This window comes from Pleurodeles waltl, chromosome 6, assembly GCF_031143425.1.
Source record: "Pleurodeles waltl isolate 20211129_DDA chromosome 6, aPleWal1.hap1.20221129, whole genome shotgun sequence".
Lineage (NCBI taxonomy): Eukaryota > Metazoa > Chordata > Amphibia > Caudata > Salamandridae > Pleurodeles > Pleurodeles waltl.
In genome coordinates this window covers 1509882448-1509909068 of record NC_090445.1, presented here as the reverse complement: position 1 = coordinate 1509909068, position 26621 = coordinate 1509882448, and the positions used below count along the sequence as shown (strand labels likewise).

General features: G+C 46.3%; 1 protein-coding gene across 2 annotated transcripts in view; it reads right to left on the bottom strand.

Annotated features, from left to right (window-relative positions):
• CFAP74 (cilia and flagella associated protein 74) overlaps window positions 1-26621 on the bottom strand; it is a 978701-nt gene that overhangs the window by 247600 nt on the left and 704480 nt on the right. For both annotated transcript variants that reach the window (XM_069241006.1, XM_069241005.1), the window contains exon 35: window positions 12374-12503. In XM_069241006.1, coding sequence (XP_069097107.1) covers window positions 12374-12503 — 130 coding nt within the window. The remainder of the gene's footprint in view (window positions 1-12373; window positions 12504-26621) is intronic.

Below are 26621 nucleotides of genomic sequence, written 5' to 3'. Positions count from 1 at the left end.
GGTTCCATGGACTATGTAATTGTAGACAAGGCCGGTGTAGTAGACAGCCATCAGAAGAGGCTGTCGCAGACTAACTTCGTAGGTGAGACTGTAATAGGTGACCATCAGATGTGGCTGTCGCAGATGACCCTCGTAGACGATCATCGTAGATGAGGCTGTAATAGATGACCATCGTAGCTGAGGCCGCTGTGGACGACCGTCATGGATGAGACTGTCATTATATATGTATATATATATATATATATGGCTGTCGCAGACTGCCATCATAGATGAAGCTGTCGCAGACGGCCATCATAGATGAGGCTGTCATAGACAACCATCATAAATGAGGATGTCATAGACAACCATCATAGATGAGGCTGTTATGGATGACTGTCATAGATGACCATCGTAGATGAGGCCATCGTAGGCGATCATCCTAGATGAGGCCATTACACATGACCATCGTATACGACCATCATAAACGAGGCATTCACCAACGAGCACTGAAGAGGACCATCGGCGACGACCACTGTAGATAACTGTCATCGCCGAGCACTTGTAGATGACTGTCGTCGACGAGCACTGTAGATGACTGTCGTCAACGAGCTTGGAGATAACTGTCGTCCACGACCACTGTAGATGACCGTCGTCGACGACCACTGTAGATGAACGTTGTCGACGACCACTGTAGACGACCGTCATCGATGACCACTGTAGATCACAGTCGTAGACAACCACTGTAGATGACCCACTGTAGAAGACCGTCATAGACCATCACTGTAGATGACCGTCGTAGACGATCACTGTAGATGACCCTCGTAGACGACCACTGTAGATGACCCTCGTATACGACCACTGTAGATGACGCTCGTAGACGACCACTATCGATGACCGTCATAGATGAGGCAGTCATAGATGACCATCGTAGATGAGGCCCTTCGTAGATGAGGCCATCATAGATGAGGCCATCATTGACGAGGTATTAATAGTCGACATTGGTCATCAACTACGTCATCGTAATTCTTATGAATGATGATTGTACAGGTGGTTTTTAGACGCAACTTTGTATGGTTATCAGGATCTCTCTGATGTATTGTCAGACTTGAAGAGGGAGTTGAGGGTCTTTTTCAATTTCTTTTTTTTTTATTTCTCTCTCTGTGAGCAGTGCCTTATAAAGACTCATGGTAACTCTTTTTGGCTTTTCTGCGTGCCTTCTGGGGAGCCTGGCACAACGTCTCTCTCTGACCTCTCCTGTGAGGTGAAGGAATCCTCAATATCTTCATATTAGTGACAGATTTAAGATTCTGTAGTCCTAATAATAGCCTCATCTCTCAGGACGTGAGTGTTTTTGAGGAAAAGGTTAGACATATGTATGTAGTCTTTTACATTGTTGTCTGCTACTCTGACATATTAGTGCCAGGGTTACAGAAATGAAGCAGGAAATATAATCTTGGATGATCCAAAAAGAAGTAAAAGCTGAAGAACTGAGCAGAGCTCATGGAGACTCCCTTCACACAACATGCGGTAGAAAAGAAAATAAGTTACTTACCTGTAACTGTAGTTCTCCAGTACTGGAATCTTTCACATGCTTGAATCTTTCTCCGTTGTTGAGATGGGAGCTCCCGGTGCATCAAACAGCTATACATATAAGCTAGTGCAATGAAAAAAGACCCAAAGGCTTTCACTTTAGTAGCCTATCCTTATCTCTATGAGCAAAAAGGATCAAAGCAAGGCCCAGCCAATCAGGCTTCTCCTCCCTCTAGAACCCCCCTGAGAGGAGCTCCCTTCCCTCAGATTTTCTTAAGCACAAGTGTTAAAGTATCTGAAGAAGACAGGAAATGGTGAGCTTCCCAGGGGAGGAGGGAAGGTCGCATGTGAATCTATGAAAGATTCCAATACTAGAGAACTACAGTTACAGGTAAGTAATTTATTTTCTTACTCCAGTAGAGTAGGTAAAACAAGAAATATCACAGCCTTAAAGGAAGAGACAAACCTATACAATGTGCGCAAATTAAACTGGGCTAGCGGGAAAAAAGGAATAAAGAAATACAACAGCTCACCGTTAAACACCGCTTGTCCTACCGCCCTATCACCTTGCTGAGTTTCCTCTAAACAGTAATGCTTCGCAAAAGTATGCGTTGACTTCCACGTGGCTGCTCTGCAGATGTCCTGAATGGACACTCCTGCAAAAAGCGCCATGGAGGCAGCCATTTTTCTTGTTGAATGTGCACGCGCTGGATTCTGCAAGGGTTTTCCTGCCGCTGTACAACAATAGTTAATTGCAGAGGCTATCCGCCTTGCAATCCCCTGTTTGGATACTGCTCGTCCTTTACGCGGGTCACTGAATGCCACAAAAAGTTGGTTCAATTGTCTAAATTGTTTAGTTCTGTCAAGATAAAACTTCAGGCACCTCTGGACGTCCAATGAATGCAGAGCTTGCTCCACTGGTGTCGATGGATTAGGAAAGTATGACTTCAGTATCACCGGCTGGTTTATATGAAAATCCAACAGGACCTTAGGTATACATTTTTGATTTGTTTGCAAAATTACCTTGCCCCTTTTAAATTTTAAGAAAGGATCCTGGATAGTGAATGCCTGAATCTCGCTCACTCTTCTGGCTGAGGGAACAGCGAGAAGAAGAGAGACCTTCCAGGATAGAAACTTCAAATCCGCTTTGTGAATTGGCTAAAACGATGGCTTCATTAATTGAGACAAGACCAAATTAAGGTGCCATGATGGAAGAGGAGGCCGAACTGGGGGAAAAGACCTGAACAGACCGTTAAACAGTTTTATGACCCTTGCAGACCACAGAGGAGGCACGTTCTCTGTGCGCCTATAACGGGAAATCGCTGCCAGGCGGACCTTAATCGAGGAAATAGCCAAACCTGATCTGGCCAGGAGGAGAAGATAAGGCAGTATCTGCTGCAGTGATGAAGAAAGGGGATGCACCTGAACTTGTGCACACCATGAGCAAAATCTCCTCCACTTCAGACAATAACATTTGCTGGTACTCTCAGCTGCAGCTCTGGCGAGGATGGCTCTGAAATCCGAAGGTATATCTAGATGCGCAAACTCATGGTGTTCAGGAGCCAGGCTGTCAAGTGAAGTGAAGCTGGATCCGGGTGGAGAACTTGGCCCACATTCATCGCTAGTAGGAGGGCATCACTGGCAGAGGGATGCTGCGGTTCTGCGAGATGTGAAGGAGTTCCGTATACCAAAACTGACGAGGCCATGCCGGAGCAATCAGAAGGAGCTTGCAGCGTTCAATCTTGACCTGCGCCAGAACTCTTGTTATCAGGGGAATGGGAGGAAAAGTGTAAACATAAATTCCTGACCATGCCATGGAAAACGCATTCCCCCAAGAGCCCTGATGTTGACCCCGACTTGCGAAGAATTGGCAGTTTGCATTCTGCGGGGTGGTGAAGAGATCCAGGTTCGGTTTTCCCCATAGGGAGAAGACTTGATTCAAGACTCCTTGGTCCAACTCCCATTCGTGGTTGGACGATCAGGATCTGCTCAGGGAATCCGCAATGATGTTCTGTACGCCTCGGACATATTCCGCTTGAAGGCTTATCTTGTGGTTGATAGACCATTCCCAAATGCGCTGAGCTTCTCTCTGTAAGAGCAGAGACCTGGTTTCTCCCTGTTTGTTGATATAATGCATTGACGTTGTGTTGTCCGTCCGGATGAGAACTGATGAACTTTTTATTTTTGGAAGAAAAGCGCAAAGCGCTAGTCGAACAGCTTTCAATTCGAGGTAATTGATGTGAAAGACCTTCTGATGTGGTTTCCGTTTGCCCCTGACTCGTAGGTGCTGGAGGAAGGCACCCCATCCCTCGAGAGAAGCATCTGTAGTTATCACCCAAGGAGCTTGTTGGGGAAGAAAAAAAAGCCCCCTCGCTAAGTGAGACTCCTGAGTCCACCAAGCTAGAGGTGATATCATGGGCTTTGTTATTCTGATGACATTGTCGAAAGACCCCATGGATTGCGTCCACTGAAGGTCTAACTGCTCTTTAGGGGCCTCATTTTTAGATGACAGAAAGGTACCAGAGGAATGCAGGAGGACATCATCCCTAACAGGGAGTTGAAGAGGCGAACTGAAACATAGTTTCTTTTTTGTAAGCGCCTCACGAGGGATATGAGCTTTCTCCGTCTGTCCTCTGTAGGAGCTGCATTGTTGGTGGAAGTGTCCAGTATTGCCCCTAAAAAAGTTCTTCTCTTTAAGGGCTGGAATGCTGACTTTTCGCGGTTGACCGTTAAGCCCAGGCTAGTGAACAGCTCAATGCAAGCGCTCGTGGACTTCTGCGTCTGAGACCTGGATCTGGCTTTGACCAGCCAATCGTCCAGATACGGGAAGACTTCATGGTTCTGACTTCTGAGGAAAGCTGCTACTGGAACCAGGCATTTGGTAAAGATCCTGGGGGCCGATTTCAGGCCAGAGGGTAAGACTTTGAACTGGAAATGGTCTTCGGCTACTACAAATCTGAGGTACTTTCTGTGGGAAGGGTGAATAGGGATATGGAAATATGCGTCTTGCAAATGGAGGGTGGCCATGTAATACCCCAGATTTAGAAGGGACAGAATGTCTGATAGGGTGATCATACGGAATGATTGTTTCTTGACATAAATATTGAGCTCCCTAAGATCTAAGATTGGATGCCAACTTTTCCGCTTCTTTTGAACTAGGAAGAATCAGGAGTAGTAACTCTTTCTTCTGTCCTGATGTGGAACCCTTTCTATAGCTCCCTTGAGAAGCATGGACTCGACTTCCTGCTTGAGCAAATGCAAGTGCTTCACCTTTCGAGGGAGAGGAGGTTTTGTAGGAGGGTACTGCAGGAATTCCAAAGTATGGCCAAATTGAATGAGATTTAGGACTCATTGGTCTGATGTTATCTTTTGCCAATTGTGAAAGTAGAGGGAAATCCTTCCCCCTAGTCTTGCGTCCAAGGGAAGGGTCGTAGCCGGAGACGGTAGCAAGTCATTGTCTACGGCCTGTATCTTTAGGTTGCCTTCCGGCTTTTCCTCTCTGTGAAGCTCTCGAATAAGCCGCCTGCGGAGGCATTCTTTGTTGGAACTGGGGGCGAAAGGAATGAGATGCTGCAGAGACAGAGGGGTATCTAAACTGTTGAAAGCCTGGTCTATACGATGAATACCCCAGGCCTCTAGCTCCTCGGAATGGCTGTCTTTTAAACTGCAGGGGGCCAAGGGACCTGGCTGTGTCAGTGTCCGTCTTTATTAACTGAAGCACATCATCAATGTGCTTCCCGAATAAGGCTTCACCATCAAAAGGAAGGTCCAGAATTTTGTTTTGGACTTCTGGTCTAAATGAAGTTGCCAGGAGCCAACCCTGCCTTCTGAGAACTGCAGCACCTGCCATCTGACGGAAAGGCGTGGTGGCGATATCCATTGCACAGTCTATGACTTCGGCAGAAGACCTCTCTCCTTCTTGCAAGACTTTCTTGGCTTCCAATTTAGAATCCTCTGGCAGTTGAATCAGATAGGGTGCAATGTCCACCTATAGCTGTCTACCATATTTGCCTAAGATAGCCAAAGAATTAGAAGCCCTTATAATAAGCAGAGCCATCAAAGAAAAGCGTTTTCCTATATTATCTAGCCTCCTACCCTCCTTGTCCGGTGGGGCAGAGATTGGCGCTGAAGGGTTCCTGGATCTATGCTGTGCCGCTTGGCCAATAACAGAGACCGGTCTAGGATGGCCCGTGAGGCAGGCCGGAGAGTCTTCAGATGCCTTATATTTTTTGTCAAGCCGAGGTAGAACCAGGGAGACCGTCGCCGGGTTCTTCATTACTTTGATTCCCTCATTCCAAATATAGTCCACAATCGGCATGGATTTTACACTTTTCTGAAATGGTTCCTTGAAATCAGGCCTCTTTTCTGTAGATTTTTGGAGGAGGTCGAAGATTCCTCACTGTCAGAACCAGACACTGGGTTAGATCTGGACTTCAACTTCTGGAGCCAAATTAGTAGCCTACCCTCTCTTACTTTGAGGGTTTTGTTGGGAAAGTTCCTGCAAACCTTGCAGTCTTTGGCTACATGATCAGGATAGAGGCAATAAATGCAGTCCTTGTGTGGGTCTTCAAAGTGAAGTTTTTTTCCCCACAGGTCTTACAGGCTCTGAAAATACTTTTCTTTTCCTTATCTGACATGATGAATCTCCTCAAAATAGAGCTCCTTTAAGTAAAGTAAGAAGATGACACCTTACTTGCTGAAGAAATCCTCTTTTCTGAAGAAGGAATAGTAGAAATAAACTTCTCTGGAGATTTGACTGAGCAGAGCTCAATGGAGACTCCCTAACATGACATGCAGTAGAAAATCTGAGGGAAGGGAGCTCCTCTCAGGGGGGTTCTAGAGGGAGGGGAAGTCTGATTGGCTGGGCCTTGTGTTGATCCTTTTTGCTCATAGAGATAAGGATAGGCTACTAAAGTGAAAGTCTTTGGGCCTTTTTTCATTGCAGTAGCTTATATGTATAGCTGTTTTGATGTACCGGGGGCTCCCATCTCGACAACGGGGAAGGATTCAAGCAAGTCAATCTATGAAAGTAACAATACTAGAGTAATCTGAGGGATTCAGCCTCTGTTGGGAGTGTTCTAGAGGGTGCTTTTGCCTGATTGGTTATAGTTCAAGTTTGGTCCTTTTAAAAAAAGGAAATGGATAGGCTATTAAATTACCTTTTCACTGCCATTATATCCTATGATCGTAATACACATACTGCTTTATTAAGTCACAGTGGGACTCCCACTTTGACGAGGGGGAATGATTCAAGCATGTCTATCTATGAAAGATCCAATACTGGAGAACTTTATGGTTACCCTGGGGCACGAGTTACAATTAATTGAAATAACCCTAATTATATCAACTGAATTTCTATAGGTTTGTGCGTATAAATACATAACCTAACTATATTTCCCCTTAACTTTTGTTTTTTTAGTGGATTTCTAAGTTTTTTTTTAAATTCTATTTCCTAACTCTAATGCCCCTGTAAACATTGTTTTTTTAGCAAATTTCTACTTTTTAACATTAAGTAACAATGAATTACCACACGTTAATCCAACCCTCACCACACACAAAGGGGTTGGGCGCAGGGGGGCTAACTCTCTGTAGGCATCCTACCATGCACAGCAGGGTTGCCCACAGGGCCTGGCCTGTGGCCAACACCCCAAAGGTACTGAACCCAGTGCCACGCAGGACCTTCAGCCAGAGGGGCTTCTAAGTCATTTTTCACATTTGCATACTCGTAGTACCTAAAAGGGAGACCAACGTAATCTGTTCTCAACAGGAGGTGACAAGAAATAACACACTTGTCACTGTCACTGCAGAAGATATTGCGCTCCGGAAGAGCAGCAATCCAGACACCTCCATCGAGGATTTCAGATAATTTTTCAATGTGGAACTGCAGACAAAACACACTTGCTTTGCTTGGCCAAGAGCAAGAAGTAAGGATGATTTGCTCTTTAAGAAAACAGAGCTTCAACTGGGGCACATTCTTTGTTTATATTTTTAAGTGCTTCCCATTAGAGTTTCATTTCTGTGAAATGTATGTCACTGTCAGAATGTATCTTGACCTGCTTAAAAGAGACCACAGTTTTGTGCAAAATGTCAACCCAAATGGAGTACTTTCTACTGGCTAATTAGGAACTGCTACCTCATTGGGTAAAATGTCTAGAGCATATTATACACTTTAGCTGTATAAAGGACCCTGAGGTAATGTCTCCAGTGACTTTGTGCATCTGTAATTTTGGCATGTGATTGTTCCTCAAGAGTCTTCATAGTGATAACATGAATCCTTGTGTGGGAAAAAATGACAAGACTACAAAGAGTTCAATCTCCACCAAACATGGGTTCTAGTGGCTATTGTGATTGCTTCCTCAGCATCTTCATACTAATAACATGAATCCTCATTTGGAGAAAACCCTAAGGCAACTATAACTCGCGCCCACAGCATGCAACATTTTCTCATCAATAACTTCACTTTAAAGTTTGTAGTAATATTATCAATTGTGTCATAAAAGATGTCATGAGTGATGTAATATGTGGCAGTGCATGGCAAGGGCATGGTTATAATTACTCCAGGGTACCAGCAATAGTTACTTGGGATAACTATAAATGCTGAATTACTAAGGTTTTGTGTGTGTAAAATCTGAACCCATTTCTAACATCCCTGTAACCTTTTTGTGTGACTTTCGAAGGTTTTTAAAATTTTGTTTCCTAACTATAACATACCTTTGTTTTTTCAGTGAATTTCCATGGGTTTTTCATGGTAAATCTTTACCATAACGTCCCTGTAACCTGGGTGTGTGACTGGCCGTGTGGGTCTGTGAGGGGGTGTAGGAGTGGCTGTATGGTTGTGTGAGTGATTTTGTAGGTCTGTCAGTGGGTTTGTGAGTAGCTAAATGGGTGTGTGTGGGTCTGTGAGTGGGAGTGGGTTTGTGGGTCTGTGAGTGGGTGTGTGATTGGTTCTGTGTATCTGAGTAGTTCTGTGAAAGGTTGTATGGTTGTGAGAGAGGTTGTGTAAGTTGTTATGTTAGTGTATAAGTGGCGGAGTGCGTCTATGAGTGGATGTGGGAGATTTTGTGGGTTTGTGAGTGGGTGTGTGAGTGGCTGCATGGTTGTGTGAGTGGATGTATCAATGGGTGTGAGTGCTGTGTATGATTGGCTTTGTGGGTATGCGAGTGGTTGTGTGGGCGTGTGAGTGTGTGAGTAGCTGCGTGGGTCTGTGAGTAGGTGTATGTGTGTTTTTTTTTTTAATGGGGTCTGGATCCATGGATACTCCCACACTATAAAAAGCATGTTTTGGACAAGGGTCCCTCACAGACTCCTCCTTTAGTCCCATGTGGTCAGGGTACCTCTACCCTGACCCCTTGTATCACTTTTAAATGTTAGTTTCCCTACTGAGAACAAAGTCTGGTGCACAAAATGGAGGCTGCAACTTTCCTTTCAGCCAGCCAGTCTCTGCATTGCTGTTGGCACTTGGATCCGTGAAACAAGTAGGGCATCTATATATATGTGTGTTGTGTATCTTGTGGTTGCAGCCATCTGGTAGTTGTTTGTTAATGAGGTTTTTGGGGATTTTTGTGGTTTTGGGAAGCAGAGAGATGGGATGATAGTTAGTCACTATCCTGAGGTCTGCCAACGGTTTCCTTAGGGAGGGGAAAATGGTATCATGCTTCCAACCTTCCGGGAAGGTGAAAAAGCCAAGGGAGTTGTACAGCATCAGGTTGAGAGTAATACAGATGGGCTCAAGTCCTCTGGTGAAGATGAAGTGAGGGCATGGGTCCGAAGGGGCTCGGAGTGGAAGGATAACATATGGATAACATAGTTAATGCTATTTCTGTCACAGAGATTTACAGCCAGCATGCCATGGTCGTTCCTGGGTGTCTCATCTCGCTGCATTGGAGGGTGGCAAGGAAGAAAGAGTCTGGTTGGCTGGCCAAGTTGTTCTATATTTTGCTGATTTACTTTTAGAAGAAGTAGGACAGCAGGTTGTAGCAGCCTTGGGAGGGGATGATTGTGATGGAGACGGCAGTTGAGGAGGTTAAGACTTTTATAACAGTGAAAATTTCTTGTGATTCGGTCAGTCTGGGTTGAGTGCTTGGTGCCTTTGATGTGCTGACAACAGTGTCAGAGGGCTGATGTGGAGGTTCGTCACGTGTAAGCCTCCTGAAATGTTCTGGCTTGCTTGAGGTAGCAATGGTTTTGAGTGAAGCAAGGAAGCCCACGGTGAAGGTGATCCAGTCATAGAATTGAGTGATAAGATTGTGGGAAGATTTCTTGGAAGTCCTGGAGGTTGTTTTCGGAGATCAGTGGACCAGGCTTCTCCTGAGATTTTATTCTATTTTTGCCATGTAGTCTTGGAGGGAGTAGGCCCATGTTGGTGGGGTATATGCTGGCTGAAGCAGATCAGGGAGTGGTCGGAGCAGGTGAGGTGTGTGGGTTCGTCTAGCATGATGTTGTCAAAGTTTGTGAAGATCAGGTTAAGGAGATGTCCTGCAGCGAGGGTGGACCCTTTGCGTGTTGGGTAAGTCTAAGGGTGTTGAGGTTCTTCAAGCAGTTGGAGCTATGTATTCTCCCAGGAGAAAGTTGAGTCCTCCCAGCAGGATGAAAGAGAAAGGAGTTAAACAACACCGGGGCGATGAATTCCATGATAGTGTTTCCTGCATTGGCTTGTCGACTGGTTCCACGTGGCTGTTGGAGTTTCCGGAGGTGGTGGAACCTCTGCTGTGTTCTTTGTGGAAGGTGGCGATTCTACCTCTGGGTTTGCTGGTACTATCCTGTGCCTTATCTTGAAGACAAGGCAGGGAGACTTGCCATTTGATATTGGGGGCCGACGTTGCTGTAATGTTGTACTGGGGTCCGACGGTTTCTCTAATGAGAAGGAGTTCCAATGAGTGGCCTGCTAGCAGGTCCCAGATAGTGACACTCTGTTTGACAAGGGATGAGTGCTGATGAGGAAGCAAACAAGTTCAGGGTGTGCATTGCTCATCGGAATGTTGTGCACCAGTGAGAATGCTACATTTCGGAAGAGGAGGCAGCTTGCCTGAGAAGCGGTAGATGACCCAGGGGATGGAGCCTTCATTTTTGGTGTGGGAAATGCTGGTGCAGTGCTGGGAAGGTAAACCCATGTTTGAGGTGCCGAGGCCTGACAGAGAGTAGTGCTTGGGGCTGCAATCGGAATTTAAAGGACTAGGGTTCCTGGAGATGGGCGCGGATGGGCACAGACAGGCTTGCCTTCGGCACACTAGGGCATATCTGTGCTACGGCTGCCATTAGTAAAGACCTGGAGGGAGAAGAGTCTACAGCCAGGGTGGGGGGTGGGCTGGGTGTGGTCCACACAGGAGGCGGGATAGCACAGCAAAAAAAAGTTGGAAGGCTGCTGTGGGGCAGAAGGGCACAAGAAACAGTGGCGAAAGAAAACAAGGCAAAAGGCATTCAGATTCGACAAAGTGTGAAAGCAAGAGTGAGGTTGAAGCAGGGAATCACTGACAGGGTGAAGCACAACTGAAAGCAAGAGAGCAACAGTGGAGAGACGCAGCAGTATAATGAAACTGGGATCCTCCATCACACAGCAGAGGGGTCCACCAGGGCAGCTGCTTGTTTAAAGACCAGATGCTAAGGCCACAAGACGCTCAGCTTAAACTAAGGCTCAGGAGCCTTTCTTTGGGCTTCATCACAGCAGAGGTTATTGAGGAACAAGAGGGAGGGGGTGTTATTTTATAGTAAAAATAAATATTTGTTTGTGTTTTCTTCTAATAGTCTTCAAATGTGCTTTGTCAAATTCCTATAGCTACAATGATACTGAAAAAGGGGCACTGAATGTCTTCATTTTGGGTACATATAAAGGAATGAAAATAATTCCCCCTTCTGATTTATGTACATCTGTCCCACGCTGCAGCACCACAAAAACGTGGTTGCTTATCCTGTCTGGGGTTTATCATTTGTTTGGCTTATTTTTATGAAGTTAAATGAAAGTCTACAAGCCCCAAGATGAAAACCAACCCAGAATTAATGTGCTATTCCTGTGACATGGGATAACTTCCAGTCTTCTTCCATAGACTAGACACAGTGCATAGCCTCTGACTATTGTCTTTCTTCTCCCTAGAATGTCTTGGAGATCCACTGGATGTGCCATGTAGTCCTTCTTCTATGTCAGTGGATGCTGTCACTATAGTGCCCACTGTTTTCCTGAGAAGGTGACAACACATAGGTCTAATTCTTCATGTAGGGCACATCCCGGTTTTGAAAATGTGGTCACGCTAGCTGAAGGGGTATTCTATTGATGTTTTCAGAGCAAATACTTGCCCAATTTCTTGCAAGTGTACTGGTGCCAGGAAGGCAGTGAAATTCTATTTTTGTATATTAGATATTTGCAATAGAAAAAACAGACGTTCAATATTGCTACATAACAAAAGCCCACTAACATTATGTTAAGATGCATTCATGCTGTGTACCATGTCATGCAAGTTGAACCCAACAATCTGGGGAAAGAGATGTCTGTTTAAGGTGGCACTTTGTAAACACCCATCTCTGTATTGCACCCACCCTTCCCACACTCTACAGTTTGTATTTGTTGGGAGACAAATCAACAATTTTAACAGTTTTTCTACAAAACAGTAGTAATATTACTTATATAATAATGGTATGCATTTATTTCAAAAACGTATATATGATATTCCTTTTTAATTCATGTCCATCTTATATTAAAAACTTCAATTTGTGTCTATCTTATATCACAAATATTTTTACATTTATGCTCTACAGTGCAGAGTTAGGCCTTCATATGCTGATCACCCATACGGGGATGCCACCAGAGCTTAGTCACCCTTCCCATAGACAGGTGACCAGTTCACTACAACATTAGGCTTCATAAACTACTCACCTACACAGTCTGTTGTTCCCTTTTGAGGGCTGATGAAGGGAGGAAGCTTCTGTTGATCTTTCTGCCTTTTCTCTGAGAGGCTGCTTAACTTTATGAAGTACTTCATCATAAAGGTGGACGTGTTGTTTAACTGGGATAGAAGTATACATATGTTTGAAGCAATTGGACAAGTTAAATAATTTATCAAGAGATTCAGTTCAATAGTAATGCTTTTTAAAATAATATTCATATTTCAACATAACACTGTGAACAGCAGCCTAAGTCAGTGAACATCACATTTATCATTACAAACGTTGGCATGTAAACAATGAGTATAAATACAGCTTACAAAGCGGATCAATTTCAATCACGGTCATGCATAGTGCACTACTCACCCATAGGGTCCCAAGGCGTTTATGGGTGACCTCACAGATCAGTCGAAGAGCCATACCTTGAGCTCCTTCTTGAACCGAGGCAGCAATAGCGACTGTGGTGAGGTGGTAAGGTGTTCCAGCATTTTGCTGCCAGGTATGAAAACAATCTTCCTTCAGCCGAGGACTTCTTTATTCGGGGTATGTTGGGGAGTGACTGTTAGGACAAGTGGAGAGGTCTGGTAGGGAAGTACCAGTTAATAGGGTTGTTGAGGTAGTTGGGTCCGTCGTCGTGGAGGGCTTTGTAGGCATGTATGAGGAGTTTGAAGGTGATCCTCTTCTCGAAGGTGAGCCAATAGAGGACCTTCAAGTGTTCTGTGATTTGTTCTCTGCGGGGGATGTCTAGGATGAGTCTGGCAATGGCGCCCTGGATCTGTTGTAGCTTGTTCAGGTTTTTCTTGGAGGTTCCAGCATAGAGAGCGTTGCCATAGTCAAGTCTGCTTGTGATAAGGGCGTGTGTCACGGTTTTCTGGCAGTTGGTTGGTATCCATCCGATGATCTTTCGTAGGAATCGGGCGGTGTGGAAGCAGGTGGAGGTGACCTGCCTGGTCATAGTGAGCGTTGAGTCGAGTATGACGCCGAGGTTGCATGCATGGTCTGTAGGGGTGGGGATTTGCTGAGTGTTGACGGCCACCAGGAGTCGTCCCAGTGAGGGTCCCAGGACAAGGACCTCTGTTTTGCCCAAGTTCAGCTTGAGGCAGCTTTCCCTCATCCAGGTGGCTACTACTTCCATCCTGTCACTGAAATTCTTCCTGGCTGTTGATGGGTTCTCGGTCAGGGAGAGGATCAGTTGGGTGTCATCAGTGTAAGAGATGATATTCACCCTGTATTTTCTGACGATGGGGGCAGGTGGGATCATGTAGCTATTGAACAGCGTGGGTCTCAACGACGATCCTTGGAGTACTCCACAGCTGATGTTGGTGGGTTCTGACTGGTGGGGCCGGAGCCCGACTTTCTGTGTTCTTCTGTCAGGAAGGAGCACATCCATTGAAGGGCCTTGCCTTGTATGCGTGCTGGGTGGATTCTGGAACATTGTATACAGTGGGATACTGTACCGAAGGCGGCTGAGAGGTCGAGTAGGATGAGGGTGGTCTATCTGTCCTTGGTCGAGAAGGGTGCAAATGTCATCAGTGGCTGCGAGCAGGGCGTTTTCAGTGCTGTGGTTGGTTCTGAATCCTGACTGGGAGATGTCCAGGATGTTGTCCTCGATGTGTTGTTGTAGCTGAGTGTTGACTGCTTTCTTCGCGACTTTAGCTGGGAAGAGTAGCAGTGAGATGGGGCTGCAGTTCTTGAGGTCGGTCGGTTCGGCTATGGGTTTCTTTAGAATAGGGCAAATCTCAGCATGCTTCCAGTCTTCGTTAGTTACTGATAGTCAGGAGAGTTATTTGCTAATATTCAAGTATAACCTTAGTTCAACATGGTAGAAATTGTCACTTAATACAAAAAGTATAAAATTCCCACCTGCAGGAATACAAAAACACTTCCATTTCAAATAATAACATATTCATTTTGAGGGGGTGCAATTTTAATGTAAGTGCAGCCTCCACAGTACAGGCCAATTCCTTTTGATTTTTTTAAACTTAATAAAGTTGTTGCACCAAACCTAAACCTTGCTGCAAAGAAAGAAAGGAAAGTTATTATATTCTATCATTTTAATCTTTATATAACATGCAGAATATTTTTCTCTTAATTTTTTAGTCCAAGCAAATTTAATATCTCCCTTTGCAGCAGGGTTTTAGATTTGGCGCTACAACGTTATTTAATGTATTGAAGTTTAAAGTACAAATGGGAAAATATTGAACTGTACAGAATATGGAGGATACGTGCAATTTTAATACGGCCTTCATCTGCTCAAAATGGATATGTTTACTTTTAACATTCTGAATTGCTCCAGGATCCCTGCAAGCAAGCAGGAATATTCTCTGTTTGGGGATATCCATGAAGATCTGACAATGCACAACAGGAGATAATTACTTTAAACATCATTTATTCAGCTTGATATTTGTACAAAATATATGTGTTCCGCATGCTACTGTCATGTTCTAGTTTGATCACAATATTTTTAAAATATCTGTAAATCATTGGGTGTCAGTATAATGTTCTTTCTTTTGAATACTCTATCACACCAAAGATGCTTCAACTTAAAGTATTCCTCAGATGCCACATTGGATCTGGAAAACATTTCCATTCTAGGTAGCACTGTGTAGCTTGGCACCCACCTAACACTGCCCTGAAAGTGACAGAGGAGAGCCGCATATCAGCACCATCAGTCTGAGCTGACAAGAGTTTCTTGGATTTTAATTTTTCGTAGTCTCAGATAAGAAGCTTGAATACTTGTTGTAAGTGTGTGCTTAGTATTAACTTGGGACCTTTTTAGATGTTAAAGTAGGCCACTCAGCAGAACAGGAAGGTGGAGGACATTGAGGAATTTGTGGTTAGATAAAGTATCCACCAGAAAGAGAGTTAGCAAAGATAAAGAACTTGTTATTACAATGAAAATACACAAAGCTGAATTTGCCTAGGTGGATTCTTTGTGGATTAGGCTCAGACAAAAAGAGTTACCTTCAGTGATGATCTTTCGAGTGGATACTCTATCTACTTGCAGATTTCTCACCTTTAAATATCACCAGGTGCCAGACTGGTCCAGAAGCTTTTGCAAAAGCTCTCTGGTGATGGTAGAGGACGCAGGCCCTGTTAAGATATTAAGCACAGGGTCGCTATGACATCATTGGGCCATATAGCACCAGAACTTGCACCATTAGGTCAGTTCAACTGTGTTTTACTGGGACTCGGAGGCATCATTGAGAAGATGAACTAACAATTAAGCAGCCATGCAATACATTACTAACTTTGTATTTTATTAGGAAAGGCAAAAGGTTACTCAAGAATAGGGATTGAAGGTCAGTGAGTAATCTGCAGGCATATAGAGTAGCCAACAGAAATACTGCTACCAGAGATAAGTAACATTTTGTTCTGATAGATACTTCTACCTGTACATTGCTCCCTTTTGTAATATATTCCAGACTGCATAGATAAACCAAATTTGTGAAGGACAGATGAGCATAGTGGCTGTCTTGCCTCCCTTCTAAATCCAAGCAATAGTGTTTGCAAAAGATAGAGAGAAGACAATATAGCTGCCTTGCAGATATCAGCTGCTGGAACTGCTCTAGTTAGCACTGAAGCAGAGGATGTTGCCCTTGACCAATGAGTCCTGATTTATTGAGACGGGTTTGGCTATAAGAAATCAGATCTTAATGAATAAAATGATCCAGCGAGATCAAGTTTGCTTTAGTACAGCCTTTCTTTTTTACAACCAGTGTAGCTGACAAAGGCCTGGTCATTTGAGTAAAATTATTTTGTGCATGTTGATGTAGAAGTTTACTGTGCATTTCAGGTTGTGCTTGTATAATACGTCTCCTTTCCTCTTAGGTGGGATACAGTGGAGTGTAAAAGAAAAGTAGGGTGATGGAGTGCCTCAGATGGGAAAGAGACACCACCTTTGGAAGAAAAGCACATTTAGGGGGTCATTACAACATTGGCGGTAAAAGCCGCTTACCGCCATGAAGAAGACCCGCCAACACACCGCCGCGGTCGCGGAATTCCGCCACGGTTATTATGACTCACAACATGGAATCCGCCAAAATTCAGACACCCACACAAGTCTGCCACACCAAAGGTCAGTGATAAACTGGCGAAAACAAAACCAACACCATCACGCCAACAGGAATACGCCCACACTATCACGACCCACGGATCCACGCAGCGGTCTTTCAACCGCGGTATTCCATTGGCGGTACACACCGCAGCGCTCAAAATACACACACATTTACAAAACACTACCACATTGTACAATTCCAAATACACACACCTGATACACCTACACACACCACTCCCACACACCCAATACAATATAAAACACACACCCACATCACCCACAAACCCCTACGACCAAAATCCCGAAAGAAGGCCAGAGAGAGACACTACAATCTACAACCAAGCATCCACAGGCACACAACACCATCACCCACATAACATCCACGCACCCCACACAACACACCACTAAATATCACCCCACATATCACAACACACACCACCCCGCACATCACCCACACCACCCCATGGCACGGCAAAGACACCCCAGGTTCTCTGAGGAGGAGCTCAGGGTCATGGTGGAGGAAATCATCACAGCTATTCGGATTCCAGGTGCAGCACACCTCCATAGCTAGGAAGATGGAGCTATGGCGCAGCATAGTGGGCAGGGTTAATGCAGTGGGACAGCACCCAAGAAATTGGGATGACATCAGGAAGAGGTGGCAAGAGGACATCCGATCTCCTTTTGAGCTTTTCAGGGAGCCCCATGATCATGCCTTTCAATGTCTTGTTAAATCTTTCTACAAGACCATTGGTTTGTGGATGGTATGGTGTGGTGAATTTGTAAGTCACCTCACACTCATTCTACATATGCTTCAGGTATGCTGACATGAAGTTGGTACCCCTGTCAGACACCACTTCCTTAGGAAATCCCACTCTGGTAAAGATACCAATGAGTGCTTTAGCTACTGCAGGGGCAGTAGTGGACCTAAGGGGAATTGCTTTAGGGTACCTAGTGGCATGATCCACTACCACTAGGATATACTGGTTCCCTGAGGCTGTGGGAGGTTCAAGTGGACCAACTATGTCCACACACACTCTTTCAAAGGGGACCCCCACCACTAGAAGTGGAATGAGGGGGGCCTTTGGGTGTCCACCTGTCTTACCACTGGCTTGACAGGTGGCACAGGAGACACAAAACTCCTTTACTTTCTGGGACATGTTGGGCCAATAGAAATGGTTAACTAACCTTTCTCAAGTCTTGGTTTGTCCCAAATGCCCAGCAAGTGGAATATCATGAGCTAAGGTCAGAATGAACTTCCTAAACTCCTGAGGCACTACCACTCTCCTAGTGGCACCAGGTTTGGGATCTCTTGCCACAGTGTAGAGGAGTCCATCTTCCCAATAGACTATGTGTTCCAGTGATTTTTTCTTTGGTCTCTTCAGCAGCTTGCTGTCTAAGGCCTTCAAGAGAGGAACATGTTTCTTGCCCCTTATACAACTGTTCCCTTGTCGGTCCCCTGGGCCTAAGAGTTCAACCTGTTAAGGTTCCAACTTCATGGGCTCAGTTCCCTCAGAGGGCAGAACTTCTTCCTGGGAAGAAAGGTTCCCTTTCTTTTGTTGTGTTGAAGCTGGTTCCCCAGTCTTCTTTCCTTTCCTCTTGGAGGATTGGGCCATTATTCCAGGCTCCAACACCACTTTTTCACCCTGAGCCTTGCACTGTGCCCTTCACTTGACACACACCAGTTCAGGGATACCCAGCATGGCTGCATGGGTTTTGAGTTCTACCTCAGCCTTCTAGAGGGGTGACTTACCTATGCCACAGGCAGTGTGAGGTGGGCATGGCACTCTGAGGGGAGTGCCATGTCGACTTAGTCTTTTTCTCCCCACCAGCACACACAAGCTGTGAGGCAGTGTGCATGCACTGATTGAGGGGTCCCCAGGGTGGCATAAGACATGCTGCAGCCCTTAGAGACCTTCCCTTCAGGGCCCTTGGTACCAGGGGTACCATTTACAAGGGACTTATCTGTGTGTCAGGGCTGTGCCAATTGTGGGAACAAAGGTACAGTTTAGGGAAAAACACTGGTGCTGGGGCCTGGTTAGCAGGGCCCCAGCACACTTTCAATCATAACTGGCATCAACAAAAGGCAAAAAGTCAGGGGGTAACCATGCCAAGGAAGGCATTTCCTTACACAATGTTTCCGCCTGCTAGCCCAGCGGGGAACAGAGCCTTAACATTGCAGCTGGCTCCTACTGGCGACGGCTGCAATGTGGTGGCACAGCAGCACCCGCTGCACATTCCACTGCCCGTAATTTGGGCAGTGGAATGCGCAAAGGGCTGTGCATGGGGCCCCCTGCACTGCCTATGCCAAGTGCCCCATGAGTCCCCCATGCCAGCCTTTCTATGGCGGTGTTTACCGCCATGGACAGGCTACCGGAAGGGGACTTGTAATATCCAAGGCAGCACTGCTTGCAGCGCTGTCATGGCGGATTACAACCGCCAGGACCACCAGGCTGCAGACTGCAGGCTGAATGCAGCCTGGCGGTGTCGGCGGGTGGACCATGGAAGCTCCGCGGTCAGACCACCATGACCGCAGCAGTCCGACCACCACCATGACCCTGGCGGTCTAATGACCTTCAGAGTCATAATGACCCCCATATTCTAGGTGCAGATTTCTTACTTTAGAATTTCCCACATGCGTCAGAATGGCTCTAGAGATTTTTCTTCGAGCAGCACCCTTGCACGCCCTCGGTTGACTCAGCATCCGTAGTGGTCACCGTGATGACGTCCAGTCATACTTAAGTTCCACCCCGGCGCACTGACATCTTTTCACGACTATCCACGCCAGAGAGCACAGCCGTTAAGCACACTGAAATTGGTGCGCCAGAGCTAGGGCGTCAAAAGGGAGATCCCTGTCCCTAGAAATCAGTTCTCAAGCAAACAGGATGGGTGGGTCGGTAAGGAATCTGCAACTAGAATATGTTTCTACCAGATAAATCGTTACCGAAGGTAAGAAACTTGTTTATCTACTAGAGACTTCTAGTTGCAGATTCCTTACATTAGAATAGATACCCAGGCAATACCATCCTCAGAGGTGGGTTGCGAACCAAGATCACACTAAAGTCCTGCAGGACCGAACGACCAAAGAAGCTGTCTCTGCAGACCTGACTGTCTAGGCAATAATGTTTTGTGAACGTGTGCAGTGAGGCCCATGTTGCTGCCTGGCAGATGTCCAGGCAAGAACTCTGTGTGCTAAGGCTGTGGTAGCAGCAGTTGCTCTAGTTGAATGTGCACACAAGCCCTTCGAGGGTTGCTTCTTTTCCACAGCGTAGCACATTTTGATGCAGAGCAGTAGCCATCATGAGATGGTATGTTTCTGCACTGGCTTTCCTCTCTTCGCACCCACATATCCAACAAAGAGTTGTCCACCCAGAAATCTTTGGTATGATTTAGAAAGAACGTCAACACTCTTTTTTGGGTCCAGACGGTGGAGTCTCTCCTCTTCATGATAGGGATGTGGGGGTGCGTAAAAAGTAGATAAAGGGATGGATTGGCCTATGTGAAAAGGGTTAACAACCCTAGGAGGCCCTTGTACAAAGCACCACTTTTTTCAGGGTGGACAGACAAAAATGGTGGTTTGGAAGACAGAGCTTGAAGCTTACTCACTCTGCGAGCAGAGGTGATAGCAATAAGAAAAACTGTTTTGAGGGTTAAAAGCCGCAAGGGGCAATTGTGCACTGGCTCAAAAGGGCACACATTAGATGAGTTAGAAGCAGGTACAAGTCTCAGTGGGGCATAATGAATGGGTTCGGAGAAAACAAGAAATGGGTAAGGACCTTCAGGAACCTTCCAACAATGGGAGATTTGAATAAGGAGGGTTGGTCTGGCAATCTAAGAAAGGCTGAGAGATAACTTTTAAGGGTGCCCAAAGCAGAGCCCTGTCATTCTTGATCTTCCTCAGAACTCTGGACAGAAGTGGTATAGGTGGGAACGTGTAAAGGAGGCCTGAGTTCCACTTGAGATGAAAAGCGTCATCGAGCGAGTGCTGCCTTGGAAACTCCAATGCGCAAAACAGCTGACATTGCCCGTTCTCTGCGGAGGTGAAGAGAAGGATCTCCCCACTGCTGAAAGAGGCCTTGGGCCACCTATGGATGCAGATGCCATTTGTGATCGACTATGCATCAACGGCTGAGTTTGTCTGCTCTGGTGTTCAGAGAGCCCGGCAGATGTTGAACCACCAGGGTTATGCCCTGATGTTCCATCCAAGTCCAGAGGCGTAGAGCCTCTTGAGAGGGATCACAACCCCACTCCACCCTGCTTGTTGCAGTACCACATGGAGGTAGTGTTGTCTGTGAACACCTCCACCACTTTGCCTTTCGAAGAGGGAAGGAATGCGTTCAATGTAAGCCTGATCGCCCGGAACTCCAAGAATAATGTGGAGTCTCGACTCCACAGACACCACAGACCTCTGATCTCTGGCTCTCCTATGTGGGTGCCCTATCCCAGAAGTAGCGCATCTGTCACTACTGTGATATCTGGTTGGGGGAGGGAGAGGGATCTGCTTCTGACCCAATCCCGATTCAATAGCCACCACTGGAAATCTTTTGCAGTTTCCTTCAGGATCTGGACCATGTCGGAGAGATTCCCCTGATGCTGCACCCATTGGAACTGCAGGTTCCACTGCAGAGCCCGCATATGCCATCTGGCGTGTGTGACCAACAGGATGCAGGACCCATGAGGCCCTGCAGCCTCAGAATCATTCTCACCTAAATCCAGAACAGCTCAGATGAAAGGGAGCATCTGAGAAGGAGTCAGGTGTGACTTTGGCATGCTAAAGTGAACCCCAGCCAGTGCAGAAGGTTTGCCGTAGTCTGAAGGTGGGCCGATTACTTTCTGGGGCGTGTTTGCTTTCAACAGCCAGTCATTGAAGTAGAGGAAGACTGAAACCCAGTTGAGCTGCGACCACTGCCATCATTTTTGTGAACATCCAAGGGGCGCTGGTAAGGCCAAAGGGGAGCACTGTAAATTGAAAGTGCTCTACTACTATGAATCATAAGTAGCACTTGTGGGCAGGCAGAACGGGAATATGGAAGTAAGTGTCCTGAAAGTCCAACGCTACCATCTAGTCTTCTGGGTCCAAGGCAGACAGGCAGACCTGAGCCAGAGTGAACCTTTTTAACTTCTCTTTCTTGAGGAAGAGACTGAGGGCCTGAAGGTCTAGGATAGGATGTAGGCCCATGTCCTTTTTGGGCACTAGAAAGTATCAGGTATAACAGCTGCATCCTACTTCTGGCACAGGGACCCTCTCCATGGCTCCCTTGGCCAAGAGAGCTGCAACTTCCTCTCAGAGAAGTGCCAGATGATCCTCCGGTAAGCGGCCACAGGATGGTGGTATGGCTGGATGGGTAGTCTCGAAGGGGAGGGAGTAGCCCCTTCGGACTATTTGCAAAACCCACCTCTCCGTCATGATGGTTTTCCAGTGGGGCAGGTGATGGTGGATCCTGCCTCCTACTGGTTTGAGATGGGAGGACGGACTATGAACGTTTGGAGGCTGCAGCAGGGGTGGACTGGGCAGACCTCTGGTTCCCTGTCCCACAAGCCCATGGGATTCCACGGCCGCGCAGTGGCTTGGAATCATGTGCAGCTCTTTGGCTGGCAGGGTAAGGATGTGACAAGGAGCTCCTTCTGTGGCCACAAAAGGGGTGACCAGCGGACTGTGGTGAACGAGGGGCAGTAGCTAGGCCAAGAGACCGAGCCGTAGCCAGAGATTTCTTGAACCTCTCGAGGGCTGAGTCCGCTTTGTGTCCAAAGAGACTAGTGCCATCAAAGGGCATGCCCATAAGAGATTGCTGTACATCCCCAGAGAAACCAGATGTCCTCAACCAGGCATGGTGCCTCAAGGCCACCGTCAACACAACTGATCTACCCAGAGAGTCGGTCGTGTCCAGCCCACAACGAATTGCGAACTTAGCCGCATCCCTCCCATCAGTATCAGCTTGCAAGATGATGGCCCGGGCCTCCTCTGAGACCAGCGGCAATACTTGGGTTACCATATCCCACATTGAATGGGTGTAGCAGCCAAAAAGGCATTTGGTGTTCACTGACCGCAATGGCATACTGGAGGAAGAAATTGATCTTCTTCCCAAGTTGATCCTATCACTTTGATTCCCTATCCGGGGGAGCGGACAGGAATACGTCAGATGACGAGGATGCCTGAATGACAAGACTCTCAGGTGTGGGGTGTTGGAACAGGAATTTAGGGTCCTTCAGGGCGGGCCAATGGTGGGCAATTATCCTATTCACAGGAGCCCCTGTGCTGGGTCTGGACCACGTACCCAGAAGGGCATCAGTGAGAGCTTCATTAGATGGAAGCCCCAGGCTGAAGCACCTCTCTCTGTCAGTAGATTATTCCTGACTGTCAAGTAGGAAGCTCTAGGCCAAGTACCTTAGTCGCCCTACTGACCACCACTGAGTAAGAGGCACCCTCTGCCGTAGCCACAGTGCCCTACAAAACCTCCCTGGTCTGCCCTCCGAAGACACGGGTTCTTACCTGCTGGCAGACTGGAACCGGGGCACCCCTATCTCCATTGAAGCCTATGTGTTTTGGGCACCACTTTGACCTCTGCACCTGACCGGCCCTGAGCTGCTGGTGTGGTAACTTTGGGGTTGCCTTGAACCCCCAACGGTGGGCTACCGTGGACCCAACTTTGAACCCTGTAAGTGTCTTACTTACCTGTGAACTTAACATTTACTTACCTCCCCCAGGAACTGTTGATTTTTGCACTGTGTCCACTTTGAAAATAGCTTATTGCCATTTTTGTCAAAACTGTACATGCTATTGTGATGATTCAAAGTTCCTAGAATACCTAAGTGAAATACCTTTCATTTAAAATATTGTTTGTAAATCTTGAACCTGTGGTTCTTAAAATAAACTAAGAAAATATATTTTTCTATATAAAAACCTATTGGCCTGGAACTTGTCTTTGAGTGTGTGTTCCTCATTTATTGCCTGTGTGTGTACAACAAATGCTTAACACTACCCTCTGATAAGCCTACTGCTCGACCACACTACCACAAAATGGAGCATTAGAATTATCTCTTTTTGCCACTATCTTACCTCTAATGGGAACCCTTGGACTCTGTGCACACTATTTCTTACATTGAAATAGTATATACAGAGCCAGCTTCCTACATTGGTGGATAAGCGGTGGGGTACAAGACTTTGCATTTGCTGGACTACTCAGCCAATACCTGATCACACAATTAAATTAAAAAAATTGTCATTAGAAACTGATTTTTGAAATTTTAATTATTTTTCTAAATTTTTAAAAGTCCTGCTAAGGCCTTGTGTTAGTCCCTGTTAGCATTTCTTTTAGAGTTTAAAAGTTTTGGAAAAGTTTGGATTAAGTTCTAGAGATAGTTTTAGATTCTTAAAAAGTAACCCAACTTTTAGAGAAATAATGTCTACTGCAGAAGAGATGGTGGTGGAGCTCAACCTCACCCCTTACCTGCATCTTAGGATGTCAGAGTTAAGGACTCTCTGCAAAATCAAAAAGATAAAAACTGGATCAAACCCTACCAAAGTACAGCTTCAGGAGCTCTTGGCAGAGTTTGCTAGAGATAACCCCTCTGAAGATACCCTTACAGAGGATGATGCTAGTGAAGTGGAGGACACTCTCCCCCCTCCACTCCTAGTTAGGGAGACCAGGATTCCTCCAACCCGGACTCCACAAGTGATAGTCAGAGATGCTGCTTCTCCCACAGGGGAGTCCAACAGCTCTGGAAGCATTGAGGGCAGCCTCAATGAAGATGACCTCCTGTTAGCCAGGATGGCCAAAAGATTGGCTTTGGAGAGACAGCTCCTAGCCATAGAAAGGGAAAGACAAGAGATGGGCTTAGCTCCCATCAATGGTGGCAGCAACTTAAATAGGGTCAGAGATACTCCTGACATGCTAAAAAAAAACAAAGGGATTGTAACAAAATATGAAGATGGTGATGACATCACCAAATGGTTCACAGCTTTTGAGAGGGCTTGTGCAACCAGAAAAGTATTACAAATCGCACTGGGGTGCTCTCCTTTGGGAAATGTTCACTGGAAAGTGTAGGGATAGACTCCTCACACTCTCTGGAAACAATGCAGAATCCTATGACCTCATGAAGGCTACCCTGATTGAGGGCTTTGGATTCTCAACTGAGGAGTACAGGATTAGGTTCAGGGGGGCTCAAAAATCCTCGAGCCAGACCTGGGTTGATTTTGTTGACTTCTCAGTCAAAACACTGGATGGTTGGATTAATGGCAGTGGTGTAAATGATTATGATGGGCTGTACAATCTGTTTATGAAAGAACACCTTTTAAGTTTTTGTTTCAATGATAAACTGCATCAGCATCTGGTAGACCTAGGTCCAATTTCTCCCCAAGAATTGGGAAAGAAGGCAGACCATTGGGTCAAGGCTAGGGTGACCAAGACTTCCACAGGGGGGTGACCAAACGAAAGGGGTCACAAAGACTCCCCAGGGGAAGAGTGTTGAGACATCCAAGGGTAAAAGTAAAGAGTCTTCTACAGGGCCCCAAAAACCGGCTCAGGAGGGAGGGTCCAAAGCCTCTTCACAATCCAATTTTGGGTACAAGGGTAAATACTTTGATCCCAAAAAGGCCTGGTGTCATAGCTGTAATCAGCAGGGGCACCAAACTCGAGACAAGGCCTGTCCCAAGAAAGGTTCCACTTCAACTACTACTCCAGTTAGCACTGGAATAGCCAGTCTCCAGGTGGGATCAACAGTGTGCCCAGAGCAAATCAGGGTTCACACTGAAGCTACATTAGTCTCTGAGGGTGGGGTGGACTTAGCCACACTAGCTGCCTGGCCCCCTAATATGCAAAAATACAGGCAGCACCTCTTAATTAATGGGGCTAGCGTAGACGCCCTGAGGGATACAGGTGCCAGTGTCACAATGGTGACAGACAAACTGGTTTCCCCAGGCGAATATCTGACTGGACAAACTTATCCAGTCACCAACGCTGACAATCAGACTAAAGTACATCCCATGGCTATGGTAACTTTAAAAAGGGGAGGGGTCACTGGCCTGAAACAGGTGGTAGTCTCCTCTGCTATCCCAGTAGACTGTTTACTTGGAAATGACCTGGAGTCCTCAGCATGGGCTGAGGTAGAACCCAAAACCCATGCAGCTCTGCTGGGTATCCCTGAACTGGTGTGTGTCAAGACAAGGGCACAGTGCAAGGCTCAGGGTGAAAAAGAGGTGTTGGAGCCTGGAATAATGGCCCAACCCTCCAAGAGAAAAGGAAAGACTGGGGAACCACCTTCAACAAAGCAAAAGAAAAATAACCTCTCTTCCCAGGAAGAAGTTCTGCCCTCTGAGGGAACTGAGCTCATGGAGTTGGAACCTTATCAGGTTGAACTCTTAGGCCCAGGGGGACCCACAAGGGAACGGCAGTGTAAGGGGCAAGAAACCTGTCCCTCTCTTGAAGGCCTTAGGCAGCAAGCTGCTGAGGAAACAAAAGGAAAAGTCAGTGGAACACACAGGGTCCATTGGGAAGATGGGCTCCTTTACACTGAGGCAAGAGATCCCAAACCTAGTGCCACTAGCAGAGTGGTAGTGCCTCAGGAGTTTAGGGAGTTCATTCTGACTTTAGCCCATGACATTCCACTTGCTGGGCATTTGGGACAAACCAAGACATGGAAGAGGTTAGTCAACCATTTCTATTGGCCCAACATGTCCCAGAAAGTCAAGGTGTTTTGTGCCTCCTGTGCCACCTGTCAAGCCAGTGGTAAGACAGGTGGGCATCCAAAGGCCCCCCTCATTCCACTTCCAGTGGTGGGGGTCCCCTTTGAAAGAGTGGGAGTGGACATAGTCGGTCCACTTGAACCTCCCACAGCCTCAGGGAATCAGTATATCCTAGTAGTAGTGGATCATGCTACTAGGTACCCTGAAGCAATTCCCCTTAGGTCCACTACTGCCCCTGCAGTAGCCAAAGCACTCATTGTTATCTTTACCAGAGTGGGATTTCCTAAGGAGGTGGTTTCTGACAGAGGTACCAACTTCATGTCAGCATACCTTAAATACATGTGGAATGAGTGTGGGGTGACTTACAAGTTCACCACACCATACCATCCACAAACCAATGGTCTTGTGGAAAGATTCAACAAGACATTGAAGGGCATGATCATGGGGCACCCTGAAAAGCTCAAAAGGAGATGGGATGTCCTCTTGCCATGTCTGCTTTTCGCC